Source organism: Nerophis lumbriciformis, linkage group LG26 (assembly GCF_033978685.3).
Source record: "Nerophis lumbriciformis linkage group LG26, RoL_Nlum_v2.1, whole genome shotgun sequence".
Taxonomy (NCBI): domain Eukaryota; kingdom Metazoa; phylum Chordata; class Actinopteri; order Syngnathiformes; family Syngnathidae; genus Nerophis; species Nerophis lumbriciformis.
The window spans coordinates 9,366,240-9,380,051 of NC_084573.2; the positions used below are offsets into that span (position 1 = coordinate 9,366,240).

At 41.0% G+C, this 13,812-nt stretch overlaps 1 protein-coding gene across 1 annotated transcript in view; it reads left to right on the forward strand.

Annotated features, from left to right (window-relative positions):
- ahsa1b (AHA1, activator of heat shock protein ATPase homolog 1b) overlaps window positions 1-13,812 on the forward strand; it is a 30,932-nt gene that overhangs the window by 16,416 nt on the left and 704 nt on the right. The window contains exons 7-8 of the mRNA XM_061987425.2: window positions 2,670-2,771; window positions 13,741-13,792. Coding sequence (XP_061843409.1) covers window positions 2,670-2,771; window positions 13,741-13,792 — 154 coding nt within the window. The remainder of the gene's footprint in view (window positions 1-2,669; window positions 2,772-13,740; window positions 13,793-13,812) is intronic.

Below are 13,812 nucleotides of genomic sequence, written 5' to 3' on the forward strand. Positions count from 1 at the left end.
AGGATAACGGGGGATAACAAAAGAAAATAGAAAAAAATAAAACCGTCATATTACTTCTATTTAAAACTTTTGTCTTTGATGTAAATTGTCTTTAATGTATTTTAGGATGTGGGAAGTTTCCTTTGTTGTTAGTGAACACTCAAAAGCTAGATTTTTTTGGATGTACATCGACCCCAAAGGGAATAAGCGGTAGAAAATGGATGGATGGATGGATGTAAAGATCTGTGGGAGGGTATGTTGGTAGAGGAGCAAGGCTTGCGTACGTAAGCTATGTGACGCGAGAGTATATTTCAGCCTTTAGATGTATGTGTATGTGTATAAATAAGTGTGTGTGTGTGTGTGTGTATATATGTATGCATGTATGTATGTGTGTATGTATGTATTTGTGTATATATGTAAATGTGTGTGTATACACAAACGTATGTATATGAATGTGTGTTTATGTATGTGTACATACATATATATGTATGTATATGTATAAATAATTGGATATTGAGTATGTGAAAGTTTGACTCTTACTTTGTTCACTTCCATGACGACAGCCCTAAAGTTTTGTAATCAATCAGAAATATCAAGCAGTTTAAATGCGCCAAACATTGATAAGTGTGAAGAGTTTTCCATTTTTCCCATCATGCATGGTAGTAGATTTAAATAGGTGTAATTTTGAAATATGTATTGTGAATGGACATTTTTTATAATATCCACAAAGTTCAGTGAGCAGGTAGTGTTATGTGTGACCATGTGTGTCTACTTTTTATGTTGGTTGAAGTTTTTTTGCGCCATGATTGGAATAGGTTAGTTGGATTGTGTCATAAGGAAATGTAAAGGAAATGCTTTGTTCACGTTGTCCTCAAGATGGCAGCAAAGCTGTAGCAATTAAATTGACGGATCATTCAAATTAAGCTTGAGCCATTCCGCAGGACTCTTTAAAAATCTTGTGACTTCTCGTGGGCTGTAGTTTGGACAGACCTGATTTAACTCATAAAAAGAATGAATAATTAATTAGTACTGTGACACTGACAATGTTTGTCAGAGTCAAACCACAAATTAATTATTCATACTTCTGGCCAAGTTTTGTTATTCAACAAGCAAGTTTTTTTTCTTGACTGGTCACTAGGGATGATACTCGAAACCGGTTCTCCCGGTTGTTTGATAAGAAAAGAACCGAGTCCTCGGACTCGAATCCCTTTTTGAGAACCGGAACCCGTTATCGAGACCACTATAGTAAAGAAAAAGAGTTGGTTCTTTATTCGAATCCCGTCCCGACCAGAAATGCTCCGTGGGACATCACAAGAAATGACGTCACGTAGCTCAGTCATTAGGCGCAGATAGCGAAAGCAGGAAAACAATGGACCAGAAAAAGCGCTCCAAGGTGTAATAAAGTTCAAAACAAAAGGTATAATCCAATGAATAACTTTACTGAGAGATTTGAGCAGGGTACAAACACATGACTAACACTTTTACGACCAACCGCAAACATAGCAACCAGGCTAGCAACGCACCTCCTTTACGGCAGCTGTCGCAACGTTCTTAAAGCAACCGCAGCACATACATATTGATACAACATATATGACATAATCTCCCGTTTTTCTTTCCTTGTAAACAAAACAAAATCACACTGTATATGTGTTGTCTGTCTAATTATAAATAATGCAGACGAGGCGTGTTGGCTGAGTTCTTGACGTTTACTTTCACAGCGTGCTCATAACCTCATTCTTAGCTGCCGGGTGGCGACATGCAACAACACTTTTCGGGCTACCGCGCTTGCTCGTCACTCCCGTTGCATGCTGGGTAGGGTAGTTGTTATTTTTTCCTAGCTCATAACATCACATCTTTCCCCCATAAAGAAATAATGTTAACTCAATAAAGTGTATTTCTTTTTTTAGCTTTAACTTTTCATTTTTTAGCATTGTAACCACATTTGCAAACAACTTTTCTCTTCATAGAATTTTCTTTCAATAAAGAAATAAAGTGCAAAAATGTCAAAGCATCATAACAAACAGTTATGTCAAATAGCAGCAGAGAGCTGTATTATTTTCAGTTTTGTGCCCAAGGAACTGATTTTATTTAACACTAAATTATTATTTATACACTTTTAGTGATCACAGAGACAGGTTGTTTTTGTGTTACTGTATATATTTGTTTTTCCGAAAAATCCCACTTAATATACGTTGGGTAACAACAGTCAATATTTATTTATTTTATTTTATTTTTTTAGGGGGTAACAGTCAATATTTATTTATTTATTAGATTTTATTTTTTTCTTGTATAATAAAAGTGAGCTTTTGTTAAACCAAATATTGTGTGTTTTTTTTCCATATACAACAACCTATCTGGACTCGATAAGGAATCGGTTCGATAAGAGGATTCGATAATAGGCTCGAACTCGATAATTTCTTATCAAACATCATCCCTACTGGTCACTGGAGTTTTTCAAAACAGTAGTAGTAGTTACTCCTTGAAAATGCTCACTTATCTGAACTCAGAACATTTTGCGTGTACAGTAGATTCCTGCCATTAGCCCACGTTGTTTTCTGGCCATACGCAAAAAGCAAAAATCTGTGAGTAATACGGCCAAATGCTGAATCAGGAGTATTCTAGGATGTATCAGATCAGACTGGATTGATTTGTATAGTTGTTGACACATTAAATGATTGCTGTTTTTGCAGATGACTCAAGCGTTCACACACGCTCCAGCGATGGTGGACGCAGAGAAGGGCGGCAAATTCCGTCTTCTCGATGGAAATGTTTTGGGGGAATTCACTGAACTGGTAAGAGTGGTCTTCACCTCAGCCTCAAAGATGACTTTTCTACAGGTTTAGTAGACTGCGGGGATACAAACGTGCACGCATGCTTTGCAGACTGTAATGTGACTGCTCCTCCACAGTTACACATGCATGTAACATTTGTGCATGTATTTAGTCTGTTCACACAGACTTGAAAAAACCCGATACGGGTCATTTATGGGCAAAAAAAATCTGAATTAACCTGCAGTGTGAACAAGGCCTAATACTTTGTCTCAGTTTAGCTACAAAGCCATCAAACTTTAAAGTACAATTTGACTTTATATGCTTACCGTATTTTTCGGAGTATAAGTCGCACCGCCCGAAAATGCATAATAAAGAAGGAAAAAAAACATATATAAGTCTCACTGGAGTATAAGTCGCATTTTTGGGGGAAATTTATTTGATAAAAGCCAACACCAAGAATAGACATTTGAAAGGCAATTTAAAATGAATAAAGAATAGTGAACAACAGGCTGAATAAGTGTACGTTATATGAGGCATAAATAAGCAACTGAGAACGTGCCTGGTATGTTAACGTAACATATTATGGTAAGAGTCATTCAAATAACTATAACATATAGAACATGCTATACATTTACCAAACAATCTGTCACTTCTAATCGCTAAATCCCATGAAATCTTATACGTCTAGTCTCTTACGTGAATGAGCTAAATAATATTATTTGATATTTTACGGTAATGTGTTAAAGGGGAACATTATCAGAATTTCAGAAGGGTTTAAAACCATTAAAAATCAGTTCCCAGTGGCTTATTTTATTTTTCGAAGTTTTTTTCAAAATTTTACCCATCACGCAATATCCCTAAAAAAAGCTTCAAAGTGCCTGATTTTAACCATCGTTATATACACCCGTCCATTTTCCTGTGACGTCACATAGTGATGCCGATACAAACAAACATGGCGGATAGAACAGCAAGTTTATAGCGACATTAGCTCGGATTCAGACTCGGATTTCAGCGGCTTAAGCGATTCAACAGATTACGCATGTATTGAAACGGATGGTTGTAGTGTGGAGGCAGGTAGCGAAAACAAAATTGAAGAAGAAACTGAAGCTATTGAGCCATATCGGTTTGAACCGTATGGAAGCGAAACCGACGAAAACGACACGACAGCCAGCGACACGGGAGAAAGCGAGGACGAATTCGGCGATCGCCTTCTAACCAACGATTAGTATGTGTTTGTTTGGCATTAAAGGAAACTAACAACTATGAACTAGGTTTACAGCATATGAAATACATTTGGCAATAACATGCAGTTTGAGAGTGCAGACAGCCCAGTTTTCATCAATTAATATATTCTGTAGACATACCCTCATCCGCACTCTTTTCCTGGTGGTCTGGCGGCAGATTTCTTTGACTTTATCGTTGGAAATGCATCTACTTTGAGTGTCGCAGGATATCCACACATTCTTGCCATCTCTGTCGTAGCATAGCTTTCGTCGGTAAAGTGTGCGGAACAAACGTCCAATTTCTTGCCACTTTCGCATCTTTGGGCCACTGGTGCAACTTGAATCCGTCCCTGTTCGTGTTGTTACACCCTCCGACAACACACTGACAAGGCATGATGTCTCCAAGGTACGGAAAACAGTCGAAAAAACGGAAAATAACAGAGCTGATTTGACTCGGTGTTTGAGAAAATGGCGGATTGCTTCCCGATGTGACGTCACGTCGCTCCGAGAGTGAATAATAGAAAGGCGTTTAATTCGCCAAAATTCACCCATAAGAGTTCGGAAATCGGTTAAAAAAATATATGGTCTTTTTTCTGCAACATCAAGGTACCGTATTTTCCGCACTATAAGGCGCACCGGATTATTAGCCGCACCTTCAATGAATTACATATTTCATAACTTTGTCCACCAATAAGCCGCCCCGGACTATAAGCCGCGCCTACGCTGCGCTAAAGTGAATGTCAAAAAAACAGTCAGATAGTTCAGTCAAACTTTAATAATATATTGAAAACCAGCGTTCTAACAACTCTGTCCCAAAATGTACAAATGTGCAATCACAAACATAGTAAAATTCAAAATGGTGTAGAGCAATAGCAACATAATGTTGCTCGAACGTTAATGTCACAACACACAAAATAAACATAGCGCTCACTTTCTGAAGTTATTCTTCATTCGTAAATCCTTCGAATTCTTCGTCTTCGGTGTCCGAATTGAAAAGTTGCGCAAGCGTGGGTTCCAAAATGGCCGGCTCCGTCTCTTCGAAGTCATCGGAGTCAGTGTCGCTGTTGTTGTCCAGTAGTTCTGTGAATCCTGCCTTCCGGAAAGCTCGGACCACAGTTGTGACCGAAATATCTGCCCAGGCATTTACGATCCACTGGCAAATGTTGGCGTATGTCGTCCGGCGCTGTCTGCCCGTCTTAGTGAAGGTGTGTTCGCCTTCGGTCATCCATTGTTCCCACGCCGTTCGCAGTCGTGATTTGAATGCCCTGTTGACACCAATATCCAGCGGTTGGAGTTCTTTGGTTAATCCACCCGGAATGACGGCGAGTGTTGTATTTGTGTGCTTCACTTGTTTTTTGACACCATCTGTGATGTGGGCGCGCATAGAGTCGTATATCAACATGGACGGAGCTGCGTGAAAAAAGCCACCCGGCCTCTTCGCGTAAACTTCCCTTAACCACTCGCTCATCTTTTCTTCATCCATCCATCCCTTCGAGTTAGCTTTTATGATGACGCCGGCTGGAAAGGTCTCTTTTGGCAAGGTCTTCCTTTTGAATATCACCATGGGAGGAAGTTTCTGGCCATTAGCATGGCAAGCTAGAACCACAGTGAAGGACGACTTCTCATTCCCTGTGGTGCGAATATTCACCGTACGTGCTCCCGTTGTATCAACAGTGCGGTTCACAGGAATATCAAAAGTCAGTGGAACCTCGTCCATGTTGATAATGTTCTCTGGCCGGATCTTTTTTTCCGCTATCTTGTTTTTACAATATGCACGGAAAGTAGCCAGCTTTTCTTTAAAGTCGTTAGGCAGTTGCTGTGAAATAGTGGTCCGTGTGCGGATGGAGAGATTGCGTCTTTTCATAAACCGGAAACACCAAGAAGCACCACCTTTAAAATCATCCAGGTGAAGTTCGCTTGCTAGCGTTGTTGCCTTCATTCGAATAGTGATGGTGCTGACACTTCTGCTTGCTGCTCTCTGCTCAACAACCCACTGTTCGAGTTCGTCCTCCAACTGTTGCCATCTTGCTTTGTTCCCTCGGAAACTCTGTTTTGTCTTCTTTACCTGGCGCAGGTCATCTTCTTGCTTCCTCCACCTACGCACCATTGATTCATTTATGTTATATTCTCTTGCTGCTGCTCTATTTCCGTGTTCTTCGGCATGACTTATTGCCTTAAGTTTAAATTCTGCGTTATAAGCGTGTCGCTTAGTAGGAGCCATTTTGTAGTCTGGTCTTTACAGATGTAAACACACAAAGGAAATGAAACGAAATATCCGCGCGCTTCTTTTTCTTCCGGGGGCGGGTGGTAGCGCTTCCTGTTCTATGGGGGCGGGTGCTTACCTTGGCGGTTGCTTGCGTAGAAGAAGAAGCGCTTCCTGTTCTACCGGGAAAAAAGATGGCGGCTGTTTACCGAAGTTGCGAGATCGAAACTTTATGAAAATGAATCGTAATAAAGCGCACCGGGTTATAAGGCGCACTGTTAGCTTTTGAGAAAATTTGTGGTTTTTAGGTGCGCCTTATAGTGCGGAAAATACGGTATATGTTGACACTTACATAGGTCTGGTGATAATGTTCCCCTTTAATAATTTCACACAAGTCGTTCCTGAGTATAAGTCGAACCCCTGCCAAACTATGAAAAAAACTGTGACTTATAGTCCGAAAAATACGGTAGCTGTATTTGGACATTTTCATTTAAGGGTGCACTGACTTCTGTTGCCAGCGGTTTAGACATGAATAGACATGTGGACGGTAGACTGTTACACAAGTTGTACACAGACTACTTTACATTGTATCCAAGTAGGGCTGGGCGATATGGACCAAAACTGATACCCCAGTTTTTAGGCTGAGTGGGGATTTACGATATATAACGGTATTTTAAACAAAGCATGCAAAGTGTTTAGTTTAAACTCAACACCACATTACTGTTACTACCGGTGTTCTGAAAATTACTTTTAAAAGTAATTACCGTATTTCCGCACTATAAGGCGCACCTAAAAACTTCCAATTTTCTCAAAAGCTGACAGTGCGCCTTATAATCCGGTGCGCCTTATATATGGACCAATATTGAGCCACAACAGGTCTCGCAACTACGGGATGCATAAAGTAACCCCAGCCTCTACTGTAGCGTCTATTCTATGCGCCTTATAGTGCGGTGCGCCTTATATATGAACAACGTTTTAAAATAGGCCATTCATTGAAGGTGCGCCTTATAGTGCGGAAAATACGGTATAGTTACTTGTTAAATAACCAACAAAGTTATTTAATTACTAATGGAATTACTCTTTAATAAATGTAATTAATTACTTAAAGTAATTAGTGCTTTACTTTAAAAAAACAACATTTGAATATATGCAGTTGAGAAAAATTTCATATGAGTGTGTGCGCCTTTAAAAGGCAGTGTCTGTTGCCAAGCGACGTGTGGCGTCAGCTAGGGTTTCAGCTGCGCTGTATTTGTTAACTTTAGCAGTTGGCAGCGGCAGATTGTCGGCTTTGACGGCTGTTCTGTTGAATCTTTTAACCGGACTGTGTATACCTCTATGGAGGGAAATTACTGCCAAAACTCCACAAACTCCAAAAAATGTTTCATAAATCACTCGCTCCGTCGGCAAATGTTTTCATATTTAATTCCCAAGTCTGTTTTTAGTTGCCTCTCTTCAGTATTTGGTCCAATTAAAAGGAGCAAGAGGGCGGAGCCAATGCAAGAAGAACCACTCAGCAGCACCACCTGTCGTTGAAGAGTGCGGACTACGGTTCCTGCGCACGAGAAACAAAACAAGTGGAGAAACCGTGCCAAAGTTTATCCCAAAAGAAAGAAAATAGTTTTTCTACTTACTAATCCTTTTAGTGCAGGGGTCCCCAACCAGAAGTACCAGTTTAATGTAGGCATTCTTTTCATGGAACGGCCTTCCACGTGTGGCAGATACAGTAAATATAGCAAATAAGTGCATGAAAAATGAATACATGAAAAAACTCACCATAACGTTGAATTAGTGGGAGCCCCCGGCCTTTTCCTTTTGCAAAAAAGCTCTCCATGGACTTTTGTTTTTTTTACTAAATTTTGTTCTTAGTAGGCTTTTTTGGCTGTAGTATCTGATGGGTTATTTGTGATACATCACATTCAAGAATAAGAGCACGAGTATATAATAAAGTTAGAAATACCATTAATTCCAATAGATTTCTATTTCCATACTAAAAGTTATGTATTTATATTTTGTGCAATATTTCATACACTGTTAGCTTTTTTGGTCCAGTGTTCCATGCTTAATGTGCTATGTGCAATAATAGCAGCACTTTAACTTACTTGTCCAAAGGAGATGTGTGTTTTCTTTCTTCATCACAATTATTATATGCAACAATTTAGCACTTCTCCCTTATGCAGATTGGGGCGGTATAGCTTGGTTGGTAGAGCGGCCGTGCCAGCAACTTGAGGGTTGCAGGTTCAATCCCCGTTTCCGCCATCCTAGTCACTGCCGTTGTGTCCTTGGGCAAGACACTTTACCCACCTGCTCCCAGTGCCACCCACACTGGTTTAAATGTAACTTACCGGTAGATACTGGGTTTCACTATGTAAAGCGCTTTGAGTCACTAGAGAAAAGCACTATATAAATATAATTCACTTCACTTCAGATTAACTACTATGGCCTCAGTGTTTCCCACAGGGCAGGCATCTATTTGTGGTGGTGTGGTCGGGGGTGGGGGGTTGGTTGCGGTGGCAACGGCAGCGGCAGCGGCGATGACCAAGAAGAATGCGGAGTTGGAATATAATTACAACACTTTATGTACATATTTATATACAGATTTGAACAATTAGTTATTCACTGAAATATATTTATTAATTGTGGTTCTTACAAAAAATATATCTTATAAAATATAAAAGCTAAAATGTCTCTTAAAGCTCTGCCCCTTTAATTAGTGCATACTAAATAATTTAACTTTAGCCTACTACTACAACCATATTATTTACCAGCAACATAAAGTGAAACAGAGGCAGAGGTGTATGTTTTGTCGTGGTGTGGAATATAAATTAGGACCCTTTTCATGAGAAAAGTGCATTTCTGATCTGACCCTGCTTTATTTTTCAGTGTTTGCTGAGTCTCACCTGTTCCCTCCGCCCTAATTTTTCTACTTGCCCGACTTCTCAAATCTACTTGCCCCAATATTTTTACTTGTCCTGCCTAGGTTTTTTTCTGGCTGTTTAGTGCTCATGGCTTATATCTTACTAAAATCCTTCCCGTTGACTATTTAGAACACTACACAGTATTTATTATTATTATTATCTATAATTACATTTAAATGGCATTGCATACATGTAAAATTAAATGCTATTTCACATTTTTTGACCAGTAGCAGTTACACCCATCTGAACAGGTCAGCCACCTGTTTAAAGCCCGATCACAGTTGAAATCTTGAAATGGCCAAAACATTAACCTGGACAACATTTTAACAGCTGGTTGGCTCAGATTTTATTCTTTTCATTGCATTCACATGCTGCAGTGGACATTTTAGCTTGAGTATTAATGTAGTATCTGAAGCACCGTCTCCACGTGTGTTTATTGACAACAGGGTTATAACCTGGACACGTTAGCTCGTCGGTAAGAAAACAGGTGATTGTTATTACGTGCGTCTGCCCCAGACTCCGAGTCAAACAGCGGCGGTGTTAATGAAGCAGCGTCAGGCTCGATGAAATCGCGGATTAACGTTAAATATATGACGAGCCGCAAGCGATGCAGCTATAACCTATCTACCTATAAGCTATATTACCCTCGTATTTTGATCCCGTCTTCGTCTTTGTCTTCGTCTTCTTCTTCTGGCCCACCAGGTGAATTAAGTGCTATTGGCGGAGTTACAATGCATAGTAGGCTACCGCCACCTACTGCACCGGAGTTGTAACTACAAGGTACATTCACAGACAGAGTCCCATTGCTTTTATGAGCGGTCGAGCGAGTCAAAAGCCGAAAAATCCATTTGTGGCGGACGTAATTCTTTCGTGGCGGGCGGCCACAAATAAATGAATGTGTGGGAAACACTGGGCCTACTATGCCCTGATGTTCGGTCATCAATCTGGGACCTTTTTAATTTAGTACATTTAAATGGTAAATTGCTTTAACACTATTTCCACATTCATCCTTTCACACACAAGTGAGCAACAGATGTGATTGGATGGCGGAACCGGGGGATCGAACCAGGAACCCTCAGGTTGCTGGCACGGCCGCTCTACCAACCAAGCCGTGCTGTCTCCCTTTACATTCGATATGTTTATTAATGTGCAGTGTAACAAAGATGTAACAAATATAGCAAATAGCGACTTCCTATCAGGAGTTTTATAATACATCTATGAACAAGCTTATTGGTGTGACAGGGGAAAGTTAAGTAGGAGAAAATGCGGTCGGTTATAAATGATTTAATGTCTCTGTGCGGCCCGGTAGCAAATGCGTCATGGACCGGTGCCGGACCAGTAGTTGGAGACCAATGCTTTAGTGTGTTTGTGAAATATTTTTTTGGTAACATTTCTGCGTTTTGGCAGTAATTTCACTCCATATAATATACATTTGTATATTAATAAAGAGGAGGGGCCGCTGGAGCTCTGTGCAGGTGCAAAGGCAAATGTGGCGGGGGGTTCGGTGTCTGCAATGCGCGGTACAAACTCCAGACGTGCCCCAGACTCTTCCCTTTAAATGACTATTGAAACAAAGCGTTGTCGGGATGTGACCTCTGGCCTGTGCTCCAAATGTCAAAGTGAAGAAATTCAATGACATGCGGGCAAAAAGCGGGAGTAACTATCAAAGGCATGATCAAAAGTTATTCTTCACTATATTGCCAAAAGTATTTGGCCACCGACCTTGACTCACATATGAACTTGAAGTGCCATCCCATTCCTAACCCATAGGGTTCAATATGATGTCGGTCCACCTTTTGCAGCTATTACAGCTTCAACTCATCTGGGAAGGCTGTCCACAAGGTTGTGTTTATAGGAATTTCCCACAATTGTTCCAAAGGCGCATTGGTGAGGTCACACACTGATGTTGGTCGAGAATGCCTGGCTCTCAGTCTCCGTTCTAATTCATCCCAAAGGTGTTCTCCCGGGCTCAGGTCAGGACTCTGTGCATGCCAGTCAAGTTCATCCACACTAGACTCTTTATGGACCTTGCTTTGTGCACTGGTGCACAGTCATGTTGGAAGAGGAAGGGGCTCGCTCCAAACTGTTCCCACAAGGTTGGGAGCATGGAATTGTCCAAAAATGTTTTGGTATACTGGATCATTCAAAGATCCTTTCACTGGAACTAAGGGGCCAAGCCCAACACCTGAAAAACAACCCCACACCATAATTCCTCCTCCACCAAATTTCACACTCGGCACAATGCAGTCCGAAATGTCGTGTTCTCCTGGCAACCTCCAAACCCAGACTCATCCATCAGATTGCCAGATGGAAAAGCGTGATTCATCAGTCCAGAAAAGGCGTCTCCACTGCTTCAGAGTCCAGTGGCAACGTGCTTTACACCACTGCATCCCACGCTTTGCATTGGACTTGGTGACGTATGGCTTAGATGCATCTGCTCGGCCATGGAAACACATTCCATGAAGCTCTCTGCGTACTGTACGTGGGCTAATTGGAAGGTCACATGAAGTTTGGAGCTCTGTAGCAACTGACTGTGCAGAAAGTCTTTGCACTATGCGCTTCAGCATCCGCTGACCCCTCTGTCAGTTTACGTGGACTACCACTTAGTGGCTGAGTTGCTGTTGTTCCCAAACTCTTTCATTTTCTTATAATAAAGCCGACAGTTAACTTTGGAATATTTAGGAGCAAGGAAACTTCACGACTGGATTTTTTGCACAAGTGGCATCCTATGACAGTTCCACGCTGGAAATCACTGAGGGCGGCCCATTCTTTCACAGATGTTTGTAGAAACAGTCTCCATGCTTAAGTGCTCGATTTTATACACCTGTGCCCAGGCCAAGTGATTAGGACACCTGATTCTCATCATTTGGATGGGTGGCCAAATACTTTTGGCAATATAGTGTACGTCAGTATGGTGATATTGTCTCAAATACTGTACATACCTCTTTCTACAAACCCCGTTTCCATGAGTTGGGAAATTGTGTAATGTAGATGTAAATATAAACGGAATACAATGATTTGCAAATCATTTTCAACCCATATTCAGTTGAATATGCTACAAAGACAACATATTTGATGTTCAAACTGATAAACATTTTTTGTAAATAATCATTAACTTTAGAATTTGATGCCAGCAACACGTGACAAAGAAGTTGGGAAAGGTGGCAATAAATACTGATAAAGTTGAGGAATACTCATCAAACACTTATTTGGAACATCCCACAGGTGAACAGGCAAATTGGGAACAGGTGGGTGCTATGATTGGCTATAAAAGTAGATTCCATGAAATGCTCAGTCATTCACAAACAAGGATGGGGCGAGGGTCACCACTTTGTCAACAAATGTGTGAGCAAATTGTTGAACAGTTTAAGAAAAACCTTTCTCAACCAGCTATTGCAAGGAATTTAGGGATTTCACCATTTACTGTCCGTAATATCATCAAAGGGTTCAGAGAATCTGGAGAAATCACTGCATGTAAGCAGCTAAGCCCGTGACCTTCGATCCCTCAGGCTGAACTGCATCAACAAGCGACATCAGTGTGTAAAGGATATCACCACATGGGCTCAGGAACACTTCAGAAACCCACTGTCAGTAACCACAGTTGGTCGCTACATCTGTAAGTGCAAGTTAAAACTCTCCTATGCAAGGCGAAAACCGTTTACCAACAACACCCAGAAACGCCGTCGGCTTCGCTGGGCCTGAGCTCATCTAAGATGGACTGATACAAAGTGGAAAAGTGTTCTGTGGTCTGACGAGTCCACATTTCAAATTGTTTTTGGAAACTGTGGACGTTGTGTCTTCCGGACCAAAGAGGAAAAGAACCATCCGGATTGTTATAGGCGCTAAATTGAAAAGCCAGCATCTGTGATGGTATGGGGGTGTATTAGTGGCCAAGACATGGGTAACTTACACATCTGTGAAGGCGTCATTAATGCTGAAAGGTACATACAGGTTTTGGAGCAACATATGTTGCCATCCAAGCAATGTTACCATGGACGCCCCTGCTTATTTCAGCAAGACAATGCCAAGCCACGTGTTACATCAACGTGGCTTCATAGTAAAAGAGTGCGGGTACTAGACTGGCCTGCCTGTAGTCCAGACCTGTCTCCCATTGAAAATGTGTGGCGCATTATGAAGCCTAAAATACCACAACGGAGACCCCCGGACTGTTGAACAACTTAAGCTGTACATCAAGAAAGAATGGGAAAGAATTCCACCTGAGAAGCTTAAAAAATGTGTCTGCTCAGTTCCCAAATGTTTACTGAGTGTTGTTAAAAGGAAAGGCCATGTAACACAGTGGTGAACATGCCCTTTCCCAACTACTTTGGCACGTGTTGCAGCCATGAAATTCTAAGTTAATTATTATTTGCAAAAAAAAAAAAAGTTTATCAGTTTGAACATCAAATATGTTGTCTTTGTAGTGCATTCAACTGAATATGGGTTGAAAATGATTTGCAAATCATTGTATTCCGTTTATATTTACATCTAACACAATTTCCCAACTCATATGGAAACGGGGTTTGTAAAATCTAGCGGTGAAACACGTAATATCGGTTTACCGCCCAGCCCCACAGCCAAGTGTCATGTTGTCAATTCCAGTTGTTCCTTTTCCCAACTTGTGCCATAAAACGGGACTTTGTATCGTGCAGGTACCTGACGAGAAGATAGTGATGAAGTGGAGGTACAACAATTGGCCCTGCGGTACGTGCGCTACACGTCAC